General features: G+C 41.9%; 1 protein-coding gene across 5 annotated transcripts in view; it reads right to left on the bottom strand.

The window, feature by feature from the left end:
• GRAMD1C (GRAM domain containing 1C) overlaps positions 1–17,877 on the bottom strand; it is a 135,816-nt gene that overhangs the window by 29,112 nt on the left and 88,827 nt on the right. For all 5 annotated transcript variants that reach the window (XR_011387879.1, XM_008266922.4, XM_002716687.5 and 2 more), the window contains 3 exons: positions 15,853–15,971; positions 11,766–11,898; positions 6,766–6,928 (listed from right to left, as the gene is read on the bottom strand). Coding sequence is in view for 4 of the 5 variants with exons in the window: in XM_008266922.4 (XP_008265144.2) it covers positions 6,766–6,928; positions 11,766–11,898; positions 15,853–15,971 (415 nt within the window). In the remaining variant the exon portion in view is untranslated. The remainder of the gene's footprint in view (positions 1–6,765; positions 6,929–11,765; positions 11,899–15,852; positions 15,972–17,877) is intronic.

Here is a 17,877-nt window from a genome sequence, read left to right as displayed (position 1 = left end):
CAAGGAAATACATGCATGAAATAAACTATTTTCCCTGGGAGTGACGCATTTATGAAATTCCTGATACTTTGTCCTATCCAAACAACATCATCAATTGCACTGCTATAGCATAGTAAGTTAGCAAGTAATGCTTTTAAAACGGGGAAAGGGCTGAGTAGCAGGTTAGTACTTCCAATAAAGGAGAAATACTATTTCAAACATATCAGTTTGAAAGTGGCCAGTGGTAATGGTGTAGAGCGAGACACATAAATATAGGACAAGTACCTAGACAGGAATGAAGCTGGAAACATACACTGGCAATGTTTAAGGGTAAGTAAAACTATATGTAAGAAAAAGCAGTTGATTTGCAGCTTGGCTTAGCAATCAGGGGCACACAATTAGATCTTCCATTCTCTAACAACTGGTGACCTACTGTCTTCTTGACTCAAGGCATTCTTTACACTGGAAAAACAGCTGAATTGGAGTGTGCTGTTCAGAGGTCCTACTCGGGTGACTGTGCAGTCACATGGCAGCCTCCCTGACATGCTAGCCCATTTCATGACATTTTTCTCTCACCTTCTCCAGAGTGTGCTTCTCCTCACCTTTATTAACTAACAAGCATTGCCTGATGTTCCAACTCCTGTCACTCATTGTATGGCTATGCCTCTCATTCATCTTGTTCCATCAGCTGCAGTTTATGGAGACCAATTTTCCTGTTCTTATGTGCCCTTCCCACATAAGTCAGCTTCCATTCTTAACATAAATGACTTTAGTAGGAAACCCTGTCTTACCAACTTCTGCACCATAACACAAGTGTCTCTGCTCTCAGCCAGTTTGTCAGCTTCCACTCATGGCTCTACCTCCTGCAACAGGTTTCACAGGACTGCCCATGACGTCATGGAACAGGGAAGATGGAAGTGGTAGGTTCTATCAGTGGGAGAAATGTTATAGCCTCAAAAATAAAGCCATCATTTTCTTGTGGATATGGATACATTGTGCGAACTCATTGCTATTAGCCAGCAGACTCCAGCTTCTTCTTAGATGTTCTGGACTCCTTCCCTAACCTGGCCCAAGTCTGTCAGCTTTCTCTGGCTGGGGAAAGTCCATCAGCAATGAACTTTTCAATAAATAAATAAATTCTGTAGCTTATTTTGAGAATTACTGTAGATCAAAGTTTTGAGTTAGGATGAGTAAAAGCAGTAAAATACAAGGCTTAGCATTTTGTTCAGCGGCACCCTTTTCTGGAAGTAGTAAAATACCCTGGAAAAGGACACCCTTCAATCTTGGTAGATTCTGAACCACCTATTACCAAGTAAGAGCATTAAAGGAAAAGTCAACCCCCTGCAGATTCTAGCCTGACTTGCTCTATCTGTACTTCAGCTAAACTAAACATCAAAGGGACTGGGCTAGGAACTACTTCGGGTCCTTCCATGAGATATTTCAGGATGCTCCTTTGCAGATCCGTGTCAGAGATATATGGGCCCACAGGAAGTGGCTACATCAGACTATCCTGTCCCCCAAATACTGGAGATGGAAAAGTGGGGGAGATCTTCTCATTTATTACTAGGCATGCTCAAAACAGACCACAATACTATCTTTTCAAATAAAAATGATGCTTGGTTTAAAGCGATCTGCTCCCCACCTAAACCCACACACCCACTGCCAAATCTTCCAGGACAGTTTAGTCTTTCCACCTTTCCCATTGTCTTCCCAGTTAATTGACTTTAAGTGTCTTCATTACATCACAATTTTAAGAAAATGAAAAGTGAATTCATCTTCATGCCCATGAACACTATGACAAGCCCAAGACTGTGGAACCTGCTTAGGGAAAAACAGTGATTTAACTTGATATCTAACAATAATTTAATACAAACAAATCACCATTGCTTACACTTTAAAAGAAAACTTCCACAACAGAGGACGACATGTTACATGTAGGTTCCTACTGCTATGGAGCCAGTCTTGACAGGGGTCCTGGCAATGATCAAACTGTGATTGGGGCTCATAGGCAATTATTCCTTATTTATTTCTAGATACAGAACTGAGTTTTGAGGAAACCTTTTATGGAATTTATCATTAATGTTATTTTTATAGGAACTCAATAATAAAATTACTCTGTAAGGACCATCCTTAGAAAAGAGTAGGTGAGAAAGGAAAAAAACAAATTCCTTATTTTGGTGTCACTTACCTATTTGGCCACTGGGTGCCAGAATAGGTCTTCCTAAAGTCCCAAGTTCAGTAGGCAGGGTACAACTAATTAATGCCCTGCTGCATACTAAGGCATGAGTGGTAATAAAGTACTCAATAACTTTGATCTTTCCCAATGTCTTCCACTGCACCAAGTTCAACTGCAATGATCTTACAATTTAAAAAAAATACTTAATGACAAATCCCAGTTTATTGGTACTTAGAGAAATTAGAAAGAATATTAAGTTGCTACAAATTGGCCTTTAAATAACTACTTTTTAACTATATCCTCTAGTCAGTCTCTCTCTCTCTCTCTCTCTCTTTCTCTCTTTCTCTCTTTCTCTCTTTCTCTCTTTCTCTCTCTCTTACCCTGGTTACAAGAAAGCAGCACAATCATCATGTGTCTATAACATAATTTTAAAGTCTGAAACATGAGAAATTTTAAATCTTTGATCTTAGTCAGCTCTGAAAGCATTGTAATATACAAACTAACATTTGCCTTTGGAAGTTTAAAGGTATGTTTAAATAATGGTTACCAAAGCCTGGGAAAGTAGGCAGGAGACAGAGAAGGGAAAGGTTGGTCAATAGGTGGCAAGTTACAGATAGGAGAAATAAGTCCTAGCGTTCCACTAAGCAGAGCATGACTTTACAAACCACTAGTCTATATATTTCAAAAAAAACAAGAAGAAAGGATATTAAATATTTCCATCATAAAGAAATAATAATTGAGGAGATAAATATACTTAACCTAATTGGCACATTGTACTATGTACGCATGTATTGAAACATCACATGACATCATAAATGTGTATAATTTTATATAGATTTTTAAAAATAAGATTAAAATATTTTAAAAATTAAAGAGATTTTAAAAATTAACTGTTGTAGGGTTAGGTAAAGCCGCCACCTGCAGTGCTGGCATTCCATATGGGCACCAGTTCAAGGCCTGGCTGTTCCACTTCTGATCTAGGTCTCTGCTATGGCCTGGGAAAGCAGTGGAAGATGGCCCAAGTCCTTGAGCCTCTGCACCCGTGTGAGAGACCAGGAAGAAGCTCCTGGCTCCTGGCTTGGGATCGGTGCAGTTCCGGCCGTTGCAGCCATCTGAGGAATGAACCAGTGCATGGAAGATTGTCTCTCTCTCTCTCACTCCTTCTCTCTCTGCCTCAGCCTCTCTGTAACTCTGCCTTTCAAATAAAAATAAACCTTTAAAAAAAATTAAGTGTTGTAGGGAAATCTCATCTTAATATAGTAAACATATTTATAGAAAATGGGAAATGATTTATGTTGTTTAATTTAATTTTTTTAAAGATTTATTTATTTATTTGAAAGAGTTACACAGAGAGAGGAGAGGCCGAGAGAGAGAGAGAGGGGGGTCTTGCATCCACTGGTTCACTTCCCAATTGGCCACGACAGCCAGAGCTGTGCCGATCCAAAGCAGGAGCTTCGTCCAGGACTCCACATGGGTACAGGGGCCCAAGGACTTGGGCCATCTTCCACTGCTTTCCCAGGCCATAGCAGAGAGCTGGATTGGAAGTGGAGTAGCTGGGACTTGAACCGGCACCCATATGTGATGCTGGCACTACAGGCGGCGGCTTTACCAGCTGTGCCACAGCTGCAGTGGAGATGCCTCTTCCCCACTCCTTCCAAGTTAAAGGCACTCAGGCTAATTACTGGCCTCTCTCTACCGGTTTACTAGCTCTGCCTATAGGAAGTAGATTAATGTTATGGACTGAATATTTGTGTCACCCCAAAATTCATATGCTGAAGCCCTAACCCTCCTTGTGGCTGTATTTGGAGATAGGGCCTCTAAGGAAATAACTAAGTTAAATCCGTGATTTCAGCAGGGCCCTGGTCTGGTAGGATCAGTGCCCTAATAAAAAGAGACACTAGAGAGTAGGTTCACTTGCTTGCCTTCACTCAAACTCACTGTGTGTGAGTGTGTGTGTGTGTGTGTGGGGGGGTGTTCAAGAACACAGGGAGGAAAGCCACAAGAATACAGGAAGTCATCTGCACAAAAAACAGGAAAAACATCTTCGTCAGAAATTGACTCTGCAGGCCCTCAATCTAGGACTTCTCCAGAATTATAAGAAAACATATTTGTTATTTTTTTAAAGATTTACTGTATTTATTTGAAAGACAGAGTTACAAAGAGAGGTAGAGCCAGAGAGAGAGAGAGGTCTTCCATTCCACTGGTTCACTCCCCAAATGACCACAACAGCCAGAGCTGAGCTGATCCAAAGCCAGGAGCCAGGAGCTTCTTCCTGGTCTCCCACATGGGAGCAGGGGCCAAGGACTTGGGCCATCTTCTACTGCTTTCCCAGGCCATAGCAGAGAGCTGGATCAGAAGAGGAGCAGCTGAGACTTGAACCGGCACCCATATGGGATGATGGCGCAGCAGGCTGGGGTTTTAACCTGCTGTGCCACAGCACTGGCCCCCATATTTCTGTTATTTAAGCCACCCAGTCTGTGGAATTTTGTTATGACTGCCCATGCTGACTAATATTTAGTAAAACATGGAAGGAGCTCACTGGGCAGGTTTAGTACACCTCTGTCTTTCCTTCTTCCCAGATCCAGGTGCCCATAGAAGTTGATGCTCCTCTGCGAATGATCTTGCCTCCGGCTGGGGAAGAGGTAGGCCACTGCCAGGCACTGATGGGTCCATCTCATATGTCAGCTCCATCGGCAGCCCTCTCATCTTTCACACACAACAGTATCCTCTAACTTCCACTATTAGTATTAAAGGTGACATTTTTCTCCTCTATCCAACTTGTTCTTTCCCCAGTGTGGTTACAACAGGGGTAATTAAGAAGGAGTGCTATGGGGTAGTGCTGTGGCATAGCAGATAAAGCCACTGCCTACAGTGCCAGCATACCACATGGGTGTCAGTTCCAGTCCCAACTGTTCTGCTTCTGATCCAGTTCCCTGCTAATGGGCCTGGGAAAGTAGCAGAGAATGGCCAAAGTGCTTGGACCCTTGCACCCATGTGGGAGACCCAGAAGAAGCTTCCGGCTTCGAATCAGCCCAGCTGTGGCCATTGAAGCCATTTGGAAAGTGAACCAGAAGATGGAAGATTTCATTCTTTCTTCTCTCTCTCTTTCTACCTCTCTCTCTGTAACTCTGTCTTTCAAATAAAAATAAATAAATCTTTAAAAAATCATTTACTGATAGAAGTATTTCCTTGCCAGAAATTTGAAGCATCATCTTTATTCCCTTTTGGAAGCAACTCAATCACTTAAATTAGTATTTCATCTGAGAATGCATTCCAGTTATGACTACTTGCTTTCATAATCCTACACACAACAGGCCTAGATAATCTTTGCTAGATGTCTCTTTGTTAAAAGGAAAAGAAGAAAAGAATTTGAGAAGTGTTGGGGTGAGGTAAAAAGAAAACTAAACTGAGAGACCTGATCACTAACCCTAGATTTATAGGTTAACTAGATGCATGGTTTCATGTTTAACTCCTCCAGGTCTTATCTTCCCTACCTGTAAAATGAGAAGGAGCCTAGATGAACTAACAGGACACATAACCTATAAAATGTGAGCATTTTGTACTGTATGGCACATAGAGTGAAGGCAGAGTTTTATAATATATTTGCCTTTTCATTGGTACTCCTCCATTGCCTAAAGGCTTGGAATTGGAAAAGCTTAATGTGATGGAGATTTTTCAAATTCCAAGCTTTTTTTTAATATTTACTTATCAGGGCCAGTGCCATGGTGCAGGGGGTTAATGTCTTGCCTTCCAATGCCAGCATCCCATATGGGTGCTGGTTTGAGTACCAGCTGCTCCACTCCCGATCCAGCTCTCTGCTGGTGCACCTGGGAAAGCAGCAGAAGATGGCCAAACTCCTTGGGCCCCTGCACCCATGTGGGAGACCCAGAAATGAAGAAGCTACTGGCTCCTGGCTTCAGATAGGTTCAACTCTGACCACTGTGGCCATTTGTGGAGTGAACCAATAGATGGAAGGCCTCTCTCTCTCTCTTTCTCTAGTTCTCTCTGCAACTCTTTCAAACAAATAAAATAAATCTTCTTTAAAAAATAAATTAATTAATATTTACTTATCTACTTGAAACACAGAGATAGCAAGAAGGGGGGAGGGAGGGAGGGAGAGAGAGAGGGAGAGGGAGAGAGAATTTCTATCTGCTAGTTCATTCCCCAAATGGCCACCACAGCCAGGGCTGGGCCAGGCTGAAGCCAGAAGCCAGGACCTTGTTCCAGTTTCCCACATGGGTGCAAGGGCCCAACGACTGGGTCCATCTTATGCTGCTTTCCCAGGCGCACCATCAGGGAGCTGTATCAGAAGCGGAGCAGCTGGGATTCAAACCGGTACCCATATGAGATGCCAGTACTGCAGGTAGAGGCTCAACCTTCTATGACATAGCGCCAGCCCCAAATTTCAGGCTTCTGAAGGAGGTGAAGCTGGGTTATATTTAGAAGCCTCTTTTTTCTATTTTCTATAAACTTCAGTTCCTTTTTTGGTTCTTTATAAGCTGCAACTGTATCTAATGCAACTAGTTTCTCAATCTGCACACACTTACTACAAAGATAAACATTAAAAGGCATAACTGACATTTAATTAAAATTTATAAGAAATTCTTTACCTTCATCAACAGAATCGGAAGTGCTGCTTTTGTCCAGAGAAAGATACTCATTTTTATTCAAGTCCAGTGATGTTGATGGAACTCTACTTGACCTTTTCTCTGAAGTCAGCAGAGGACTCTTTTTGAACCGTTTCTCACTTGGGGACTCCTCTTTCCCTATGGCCTAAAAGGCAAACAATCCAGTTTTAAAATGAAATAAAAACAGATTTTAAGCTTAGATTTTACACTGAGGGCTTTAATATTAAAGATGCTTTGAGATATTGCTCTCGGAAAAATATCTACACCATTAAGTTTGTGAGATTTGCATCACATTTCCAGTGCTGCTAAATGTCAACCCATAAAATATCTGTTAATATATAGCATTCTGAAGTCATCATCTTACACATTAATAAACAACCAACATATGAAGAATGTCATATAAAAAGAACTCGCAGATAGCAAACATCATGGGAATCACTTAAGCAGAAGGGAAATGGGACAGGGGACGGAACCAGCAGAACTTGGGGGTGGACAAGTGAGAGGAGCCAAAGCCAGTTAGTTTTCCCAACCAACACCCACCCCATCATTCAAGGAAGAAAACTCACCCATCTCCCAAAATCAGTAACTAAAGCAGAGAGGGAAAAAAAAGAGAGAGAGAGATAACAGTCACATACCAGTATAGTGGGGGACAGAAGAGGAAAAGCGAAATTCATTTCACAGCAAACTTATAACAACACGATTGGCTTTGTTGTCAAGGACTAACAGATTAGGCAATAAAATGTATCCAATACCTGATGCTATCTGTAGTTTCTGGGAAGGTTTAATAACGACTCATCATTTCTACAATAAATTTAATGTTAGGCATTAAAGTATGAAAGGTATTGCTCTGTTAGTATTCAACTGGAACAGTACTGCAATCAGGCTTAGCAGAACAGTATTACAAATCTATATAAACTATACAGCAATATTCTTTGCTACATTGTTTGTATGTGCGCAGAGGGAGGAGAGCAAAAGCATGGAGACAATGCTGGAATTTTCTGCCCTAGAGATTCCTAGAGCTCTGAACAGCAGAAGCAGCTCCAGGAAGGATACAGGTTTCCAATAGCCACTCAGAACCCAGAACAACAACTGTGACCCAGGACATAATTTATTAAGATTATACTACCTCATCAGAAGACTGCCTCTTTAAGCAGAGATCCCCACAAAAATCAGGATTTGATTTATTTTGGAGTTCCACATGATAAAGCAATATGCTTACAAAAGCCAAGGCCTCTTTAACAGTTGCTAAATAAAGTAAGTTTCTCTCTAGCTCAACACTTATATTTCTACCTTTGTTGCTGACTGAATTATATTTCTTATCATACAGGATATATATAAATACATGGAAAGTTAATAGTCACTATCTTTTAGTGTGTGGCTGGTTTTTATTTTGACAATTTTAATTTATTTGTATATTCAAACTTAATGAATTTCTACAGAGTATTAATAATTATAACAAATTCTTTTTTGTTTTTGATAGGCAGAGTTAGACAGTGACAGAGAAAGAGACAGAGAGAAAGGTCTTCCTTTTCCGTTGGTTCACCCCCCAAATGGCTGCTATGGCCGGCGCGCTGTGCTGATCCGAAGCCAGGAGCCAGGTGCTTCCTCCTGGTCTCCCATGTGGGTGCATGGCCCAAGCACTTGGGCCATCCTCCACTGCCTTCCCAGGCCACAGCAGAGAGCTGGACTGGAAGAGGAGCAATCGAGACAGAATCCGGCACCCCAATTGGGACTAGAACCCAGGGTGCTGGCCCGCAGGCAGAGGATTAGCCTAGTGAGCCGTGGCACCAGCCTGTAACAAATTCTTTACAGTTATTTTAATCTTGGAAAAAATTGATTTTTGTTATTTTAAACTTTGTTGGAAATAAAAATGAGACAATGTCAGTGACATACAATTTACTGACATCTGAGAATTTCACCATACTGCTCTTGAATGCAAAAAGAGAACAAGTCCAAACTTTTATATTGTTTGTAATCTGTAACCTGAAAACATGTTATTAAATATCAACAAATATATGGTCAATCTTAAAACACTGTTATTCTTCTACATTCCATTCTTCTACTGAGAGAAAATGTGACTTCCTTTAGGGACATAACCAGAGGCAAGAATCAATGGGTCAACTATTACAAGAGGTAATACAAGGTACAGAAGAAACCCTCAGCGAGACTGCCGGGTGGGCTCCAGCCAGCCTGGCGGTTCCGAGAACCCAGTCAGCACAGTCTGGAAAAGGACAAGGAGGCTGCACAAAAGTCCTTGTCTTGTTGCCTTTCCCACACGGAGTGATTTCACCTTCTCAGGGGAAACACAGAGATTAACATCCAGAATCACCCCCTTTGCACCAGTATAAATCCCTAAGGATATATAAAATATCCTTAGGGATATTTTTAATATATATATAATATATATTATATAATATATATATACTGGCACTGCAGGCTATGGCTTTATGTGCTATGCCACAGCACCACCCCCTCTTTTTTATATATATAATATATATAATTGAATATATATTATATTATATATAATTGGATATATTATATGTAATATATTATATAAATATCCTTTATATAAAATTGGATACTTCATTCATGGGAGGGAGTGTTCTAAGTACTTTCATGTAGTTCATTTAATTATTATAAAAAATCCCAATGAGAAAACAAAGGCAAAGGTGAGTGATTCAACCAGCTTTTTAAAGGTCATATAGTTTTCAAGGGGCATAGGCAGAATCTGAAGCTGAAGTCCTGCTCTATCTACACAAAGAAATGCAGCTTTAGCCCCAAACAAAAATCTCCAATCAAAAGAACAAAGTCTCTTTATTCCTAGCACTCGTGGCACCCGGAAAGTGACCCCTAAATACCATTCTTCCAACAAAATAGTAACTTTAACCCTCTCGTCACCCACAACATAAATAAATACCATTCTTCACTAAGAAATAACATGGCTCATTAGAAAATGGCTAATGCTGAGCCTGGAGGGAAAAATGTGCTCGGGACATAATTGTTGTGACAGAAATAAAGGAAGCCATTAGAGATTACGGATTATTTCAGAAACACAAAGGAGTCAACCTGAAGGGGCTCAGAGAGGACAAATGCAATATCGGAAAAAAAAAAAAAAAAATGAGGAGGGCCGGTGCTGCGGCGTAGCAGGTAAAGCCACAGCATGCAGTGCCAGCAACCCATATGGACGCCAGTTCGAGTCCCAGATGCTCCACTTCTGATCCAGCTCTCTGTTAATGGCCTGGGAAAGCAGAAGATGGCCCAAGTGCTTAGGCCCCTGCACCCACGTGGGAGACCCAGAAGAAGCTCCTGGCTCCTGGCTTCAGATCGGTACAGCTCTGGCCATTGCGGCCAACTGGGGAGTGAACCAGTGGATGGAAGACCTCTCTCTCTCTCTCTGCTTCTCCTTCTCTCTTTGTGTAACTCCGCCTTTCAAATAAATAAATAAATCTTAAAAGAAAAAAAGAGGGGGGCTGGTGCTGTGGCATAGCAGGTAAAGCCATAGCCTGCAGTGCCAGTATCCCATATACACACCAGTTCGAGTCCCAGCTGCTCCACTTCCGATCCAGCTCTCTGCTATGGCCTGGGAAAGCAGTAGAAGATGGCCCAAGGATGGCCCAAGTCCTTGGGCCCCTACACCCATCTGGGAGACCCAGAAGAAGCTCCTGGCTCCTGCCTTTGGATCGGCACAGCTCCGGCCATTGCGGCCAATGGGGAGTGAACCAGCAGATAGAAGACCTCTCTCTGCCTTTGCCTATCTGTAAGTCTGCCTTTCAAATAAATAAATAAAACTTCAAAAAGAAAAGAAAAAAGAGAGTCGGGCATTGGGCACAGTAACTCAAACTCCCTGGGACAATCCAACCCCATTTCTGAATGCCTAGGTCTCAGTCCCAACTGTGCTTCCTATCCAATTTCCTGCTGGGAGGCAGCAGGTTTGGCTCACATAGTTGGGTCCCTGGTCCACATGTGGGAGACCTGGATTGAGTTCCAGGATCTTGGCTATTGCAGGCATTTGGTGAATGAACCACCAAATAGGAAATTCCTCTCTGTGTGTCTCTATCTCTCTCTCTGCCTTTCAAATAAATGAAAAAAAAAAATTTTTTTTTTTGACAGGCAGAGTGGACAGTGAGAGAGAGAGAGAGAGACAGAGAGAAAGGTCTTCCTTTGCCGTTGGTTCACCCTCCAATGGCCGCTGTGGCCGGCACACCGCACTGATCCAATGGCAGGAGCCAGGTACTTATCCTGGTCTCCCATAGGGTGCAGGGCCCAAGTACTTGGGCCATCCTCCACTGCACTTCCCTGGCCACAGCAGAGAGTTGGCCTGGAAGAGGCGCAACTGGGACAGAATCCGGCGCCCTGACTGGGACTAGACCCGGTGTGCCGGCGCCGCAAGGCAGAGGATTAGCCTAGTGAGCCACGGTGCTGGCCCAATAAATGAAAAAATTTTTAAAATGACTCCAGGTATTTGAAGTTCACTGAAATAAAACATTGATCTATCATAAGAATACTTGGGGGAAAAAAAGAAAGAAACTAGTTAATTAACTGTCAAGCCCAGGGGTTACCAGGACTTGCCTGCCTTAGCAGGTGTCTTGAGAAGCACCTGTTGTTGTTCAAGCCTGCTGCTGAGGGGCCAGCTCTCAATCAGAGCAGACTCTTTCCACTGCAGACACCCTGGGAGAAACTGATAACTAAAAACACCTGCATTCTCTTAAGTTTTCGTAATGGTGTTTGTCCCCTTATGCACCTGATGCTTAGGGAACTGCCTGCTAGCACTGCACCTTATCCAGCTCTGACCAAAACCACATATTTTTCTGACATAACCTCAGATACTTACAGACTTCAAACTCTTCTCCTAAAATATACTACTACCCTGACATCTTGAGTTTTTAAACATTATGTATATTGTGTTTTTATTTGGTCTTACATTATGAATAACACACAACAGTACCAAATATATATTTTTAAAGGGATATCATCATACTAACTTTTTTTGATGAACTTCCATCCAGTGACTCTGTTTCTGAAACCCGATTAACTGATTCACGAGTAAAACTGATGGATTTGGATAATTTTTCTTCTCTTTCCCCAGAGTCATCCAAGCTGCTTCTTCCTGGATTTCTGTAAGAAACACCTCATTATAGAAATATCAGGTCACCTCCACACAAAGAAATTATTTGGTTTACTCGAGGTCCTTGTCTAAGATAAAGCATTTTGACAAATGGATTACTAGAATGTAGCAAGCCTCTACTTGTAAGACTAGTTTGTAAATCACATGCAAACTGACTTCATTTCTGAAAATAAGAGGTGCTCACATGAGAGTCTATAAATTTCAGAAACCATCAAAAATTAACAAAGTACAAGTGGCCACAACAGCAACTAATCAAATGGCTGCCGCTTGTTTGAATTCCAGCTGTGGACAAGCATGAAGCTTCAAAAGGTGCAGGTGGATGTCTGCAGGGGAGCACCAGAGCAGCAGAAGGCCTTTGTAGATATTCTTCCTTCTACTCAATCCAAGCTGAGATGGCAAATCTCTCCCAGAACTGGAACTTCCTGATGTCTGAACACACCCACCCTCTTCTCTTCTCAAACTCAAGAACCGATTTAAGGCCGGCGCCGCGGCTCACTAGGCTAATCCTCCGCCTAGCGGCGCCGGCACACCGGGTTCTAGTCCCGGTCGGGGCGCCGGATTCTGTCCCGGTTGCCCCTCTTCCAGGCCAGCCCTCTGCTGTGGCCCGGGAGTGCAGTGGAGGATGGCCCAGGTGCTTGGGCCCTGCACCCCATGGGAGACCAGGAAAAGCACCTGGCTCCTGGCTCCTGGCTCCTGCCATCGGATCAGCGCGGTGCGCCGGCCGCATCGCGCTGGCCGCGGCGGCCATTGGAGGGTGAACCAACGGCAAAGGAAGACCTTTCTCTCTGTCTCTCTCTCTCTCACTGTCCACTCTGCCTGTCAAAAAAAAAAAAAAAAAAAAAAAAGAACCGATTTAAGAAAGCGCTATCAGGGGCAAGCATTTAGCCTGGAGGTTAAGATGAAACTTCCCACACTGGAGTACCTGGATTCAATTTCTACCTCCAGCTCCTCTCCAGCATCCTGATAATGAAGACCCTAGGAGGCAGTGGTGATGATTCAAGTAGTTGGGTTTCTGCTATCCACATGGGGCAGCTGAATTATGCTCTTGGCTCCGGGCTTTGGATCTGACCCAGTCCCAGCTGTTTTGGGCATTTAGAGAATGAACCAGTGGATGGGAAGAGTGTTGTGTTCTTCCTTTCCCTCCCTCCCATTCTCCCTCCCTCACTGAAATTTAAAAAGATAGCCTCAAATGGTATAGGGCCAAGACTATAATAAGTACCCTGACACCTGTTTTCTCTTCCTTAGGGAAAAAAAAGAAAGAAAAACAAACCTGTTAAATATGAAAAGAAGCACAATTGATTTAACTGCCAGTACTCAACAGTACCAAACAATTGTTATTCTCATAAAATCAGTGCAACACATACTTCAAGCTCTTCCAAAATAAAGTAGCAGTCTGACACCTTAAGCTATCTTATCCTAAGAAAGAACAGAAAAGCTAGAGTATTTCCACCCTATTTTAATAGGCCCAAATAATACTTAGGTCTGCTATGAAGTCACTCCTGGCCAGGAAGATTGGGAGGGCTCTGAGGGAGCCAAACATGACAACTGTCTCCCTGGGGCAAGTGTACCAGGTGAGTGTCGGTACTGCAGGATTTTAAGGAGGTGGGGGAGGTGTGCAGGTACAGGAAAGAATGAAAAGAAAGGAGACTGATGAGCTGAAGAAATAATGGTTTGAAACAGAGATGCTTCTTTTAGAGATCCAAAGGATGAAAATAAGAAGAAGAGAGAATGAGGATTCTGCCACATATTTTCTTAAAAAGCACGCCCATGATCAGAAGAAGAAAATAACAGCTTTGCTGGTCCCAAGAGTGAAGAAAGCAGCTGACCAAAACTATTTACCCTTTTCTTCTTTACAGACCAGAAACTTCAAGTTGGCAGCAGCCTGGGCTATTACCTAGTTCAACCTCCTCATTTCACAGATGGGTACACTGAGGATCCAAAAGGTTAAAAGATCTGCCTGAGGTTTCTCAGCTGCTCGGTAGCCCAGACTGGATTGGTTATCACAATTTACGTCTCTTGGCATTAGACTGATTGCTTTTGCACCCAACTTCAGAACCTGAAAGAAACTAGAAAACTTTCCAAGGAGAGCAGCCGATGGAAATGTTTAACTTTACAAAAAACTAATAAAATATGTATGTGCAATGGTCTAAAAAATACTATGAAATATTGATGCTAACTGGAAACAATATAAACAGAATCAGCATAACTAGCAGACTACTTAGATGAGTAAAATTTTTTTTTTTTTTTTATGTTTTGACAGGCAGAGTGGACAGTGAGAGAGAGACAGAGAGAGAAAGGTCTTCCTTTTGCCGTTGGTTCACCCTCCAATGGCCGCCGCTGCAGCCGGCGCACCGCGCTGATCCGATGGCAGGAGCCAGGATCCAGGTGCTTTTTCCTGGTCTCCCATGGGGTGCAGGGCCCAAGCACCTGGGCCATCCTCCACTGCACTCCCTGGCCATAGCAGAGAGCGGGCCTGGAAGAAGGGCAACCGGGACAGAATCCGGCGCCCCGACCGGGACTAGAACCCGGTGTGCCGGCGCCGCAAGGTGGAGGATTAGCCTATTAAGCCACGGCGCCGGCCCAGATGAGTAAAATTTTTGTATACCTGTTGAGACTTACGTTTCCATTTTTCAGATTTAGTCACTGTAGAATTTTAAATAACAGCTTCATTCAGATATAATTCACAATCTGAAAATTCACCCCATTTAAAGTGTACCATTCAGTGGTCTGCAGAGTTGGGCAGTCATTACCACCATCTAATTTCATCACCCCAGAAAGAAACCCTCTACCTACTAGCAGTTACTTTCATTCTTGCTGCTTCTCAGCTCCTGATAATTACCGATCTTTCTGTCTCCATGGATTTACTGATTCTGGACTCCAAACTATTTACACACAACACTGCGGTCTTCTGTGACTGACTGGCTTCTTTCACTTAGCATAGTGTTTGTTTGCTGAATAGTGTTAATGTACTTGTATTATCCTTAGTTGTTTTTGTTGCTGTGGCCTCAATTACCATCGGCAAAATGTACATTGACTTGTATAGGATAATTAAAAACATAAAAAGCCCACTCTTCTAAATGAACCCTCATTGGCCAAAAATAATCCCACCCCACTATTCATTTTTTTAATCACATTGTCTATTACTCCTTTTTGGCCATTAATTATTTGCTTTCAGAGTACATAAGCTCCTTTCACTAATTATTCCCTGTTTATTGAATGCCAACCACAAGCCATCATTACACTAGGGAATCCTTGAGAAAAAGTCATATTATTATTATCATTGTCACCTTTGAAACATCCACCATTTACTTTACCTCATTATAACCTATGAATTCAGAGATCTCAGTAGCTACTTCTTTGGATCCTTAATAAAAAGGCTCACTAAAAACAAGTTTTAAGCACTTCTAGGTGACATAGTTACCTGGTTAACATTTCCTTATAGATCCTGCATTTGTGGCCGGTGCCGTGGCTCACTAGGTTAATCCTCGCCTGTGGCGCCGGCATCCCATATGGGCACTAGTTCTAGTCCCAGCTGCTCCTCTTCCAGTCCAGCTCTCTGCTGTGGCCCAGGAGGGCAGTGGAGGATGGCCCAAGTGCTTGGGCCCCTGAACTCGCGTCGGAGACCAGGAAGAAGCACCTGGCTCTTGGCTTCGGATCGGCGTAGCTCTGGCCGTAGTGGCATTTGGGGGGTGAACCAATGGAAGGAAGACCTTTCTCTCCAGCTCTCTCTCTCACTGCCTAACTCTATCTGTCAAAAAAAAAAAAAAGTAGATCCTGCATTTGCTTACTTATATAACAAACTTAGTCTCTGTCACACACTTCACCCTATCCACTGCAGAGAACAAACACACTGTACCCAAAAATGAATTAATAGAAATTCAGAATTAGTAGGTCCTAAATTTAATGATTAATAAATCTTGACATTTCAAAACATGTTACTGTACCTTGGCTGCACATTGTCCTCAATTGACAGTGACAAGCTTTCCATCTCTTCAGCGTTTAAGCCTAGCTCAGTGCCATAGTTCTGCTGGAGCAGTTGCCAGAATTCCTGTCTGGTCAGGCTCTAAAATGACAGAAAAATTACATTGAATATTGAAAAATATAAAAGACAACAGAGCGATTGAAAAGTCACTTTTTAAAAAAGATTTTTTATCTATTCATTTGAGAGGTAGAGTTACAGAGAGAGGGAGAGACACAGAGAAAGGTCCTCCACCCACTGGTTCACTCCCCAAGATGGCCTCAATGGCTGGAGTTGGGCCAATCCAAAGTCAGGAGCCAGGAGTTTTTGCTGGGTCTCCCAGGCAGGTGCAGAGGCCCAAGGACTTGGGCCATCTCTACTGCTTTCCCAGGCCATAGCAGATAGTGGGATCAGAAGAGAAGTAGCCGGGACACAAAGTGGCACCCATATGGGAAGCTAGTGCCACAAGCGGAGACATAGCCTACACCACAGCGCAGGCCCCGAAAAGTCACATTTTGAAGTCAAAATGACCTACTGTAACAGCTACTAGATATGGGACTTTGGTAGTTATCTGACCTTTCTCTACCTGGGTTTTCTTTATCTATAAAAATGGACTAATAAAGTCTACCAGACAGACTTCATATGAAGAATAAAGGGATGATTCTAAAAGGATATTACAATAACTAATGCACATAAAATTTTAAATTTTTATATAAAATAATTATTCATAGTTTCTGGCAATTCCTGATCTCATTTTAAATTCTGCAATCCAGCCTGTCTACCATAACCATTGCATCAGCATTCAGAGTCCTAAATACCAGCTCAGAATCCATCCTCTTAATCCATAAAGTATCTGAATATTTTAACCATTTTAGTTAAAATTATAAAATACAATAACATATGCACTACATTGCAAACAGAAGCAATAGTACTATGATAACCAATTGCATGATTTCTAGAAATAGAAAGTTAATTATAGGATTTTTAAGCAAGGTAGAGGAAGGCAGCGCAACACTTGAAGCAATTGTTGGCAAGATTCATCATCTCTCATTCGTTCAACAAATATTTATTTAGTGCCTATCAAATGTGCATCACTGCACTAGTTGCTAGGGAAGATAAAAATGATGTAGAAGTTAAGTTTCTGGCCTCACACAACTTATAATACTGTTTAGGAGACATGGTAACCTGTAAGTTAAATAAGGCAAGATACAATACACACCTGACTGCACTAAAATGCTGGTAGAATCAACATATGTGAAAGTCTAAAGGAAGGAAATGTTACTATGGATAAGGCAGTCAGATAAGGTTTTGCACTGGAGAAGAGTTTTCAGCTGAGCAGAAAGAAAGACAAATGAAGAAAAGAAACAGTTGGAGATAAGGAAACATAAATACATGAACATAGGTAATATTTATTTTAAAGCCAGTTAATAGTTTATCAGCCTAATTGAAGTAAAATTTTAAGTTGGGAAATTCTAGAGTAAATATAAATTTAAGGTGGCCAAAGTCTATAGATGCCTTGAATTCTTCCCTGTGTGTTCCCAACAATTACCATTTCACGTAATTAAAATGAAAATTATTTCAAAAAATTTTTTAAATCAAATATCACTTTTTTTCTCTCCTTTCTTTTCTCTGTCTAGTAGTTATGGTATCTTTATTTGTTAGATGATCTCCAATACATCTAATGGAAAATCAGAGATTCAGAACAAAACGTCTGCACTTTAAGCCACTAGTCCCCAATTTTCAATATCCAGATCACTAGGATTCCACAAGAGCAGTTGGGGAAAATTCAGTTATTATCAGTATTTCAAAATGATAAAATGATCCAAATGGTTACCTATAATAAATCTATCCAAGCTAAGAAAAAAAAAAGGCAAGCCTCTTTGTTTTGAGCTGAATTATATTTAACTCGATATATCTCAGGCTAATAAACGCATCTTGAAAATAATGTGTGACTACCAAATAATAATGTTCTACTATTAAGTTGTTACTATAACCACTTTTTTGTGGACTG

The sequence above is a fragment of the Oryctolagus cuniculus genome, chromosome 4 (genome assembly GCF_964237555.1).
Source record: "Oryctolagus cuniculus chromosome 4, mOryCun1.1, whole genome shotgun sequence".
NCBI classification, from domain to species: Eukaryota; Metazoa; Chordata; class Mammalia; order Lagomorpha; family Leporidae; genus Oryctolagus; species Oryctolagus cuniculus.
This window is presented reverse-complemented; position numbering and strand designations above follow the sequence as displayed.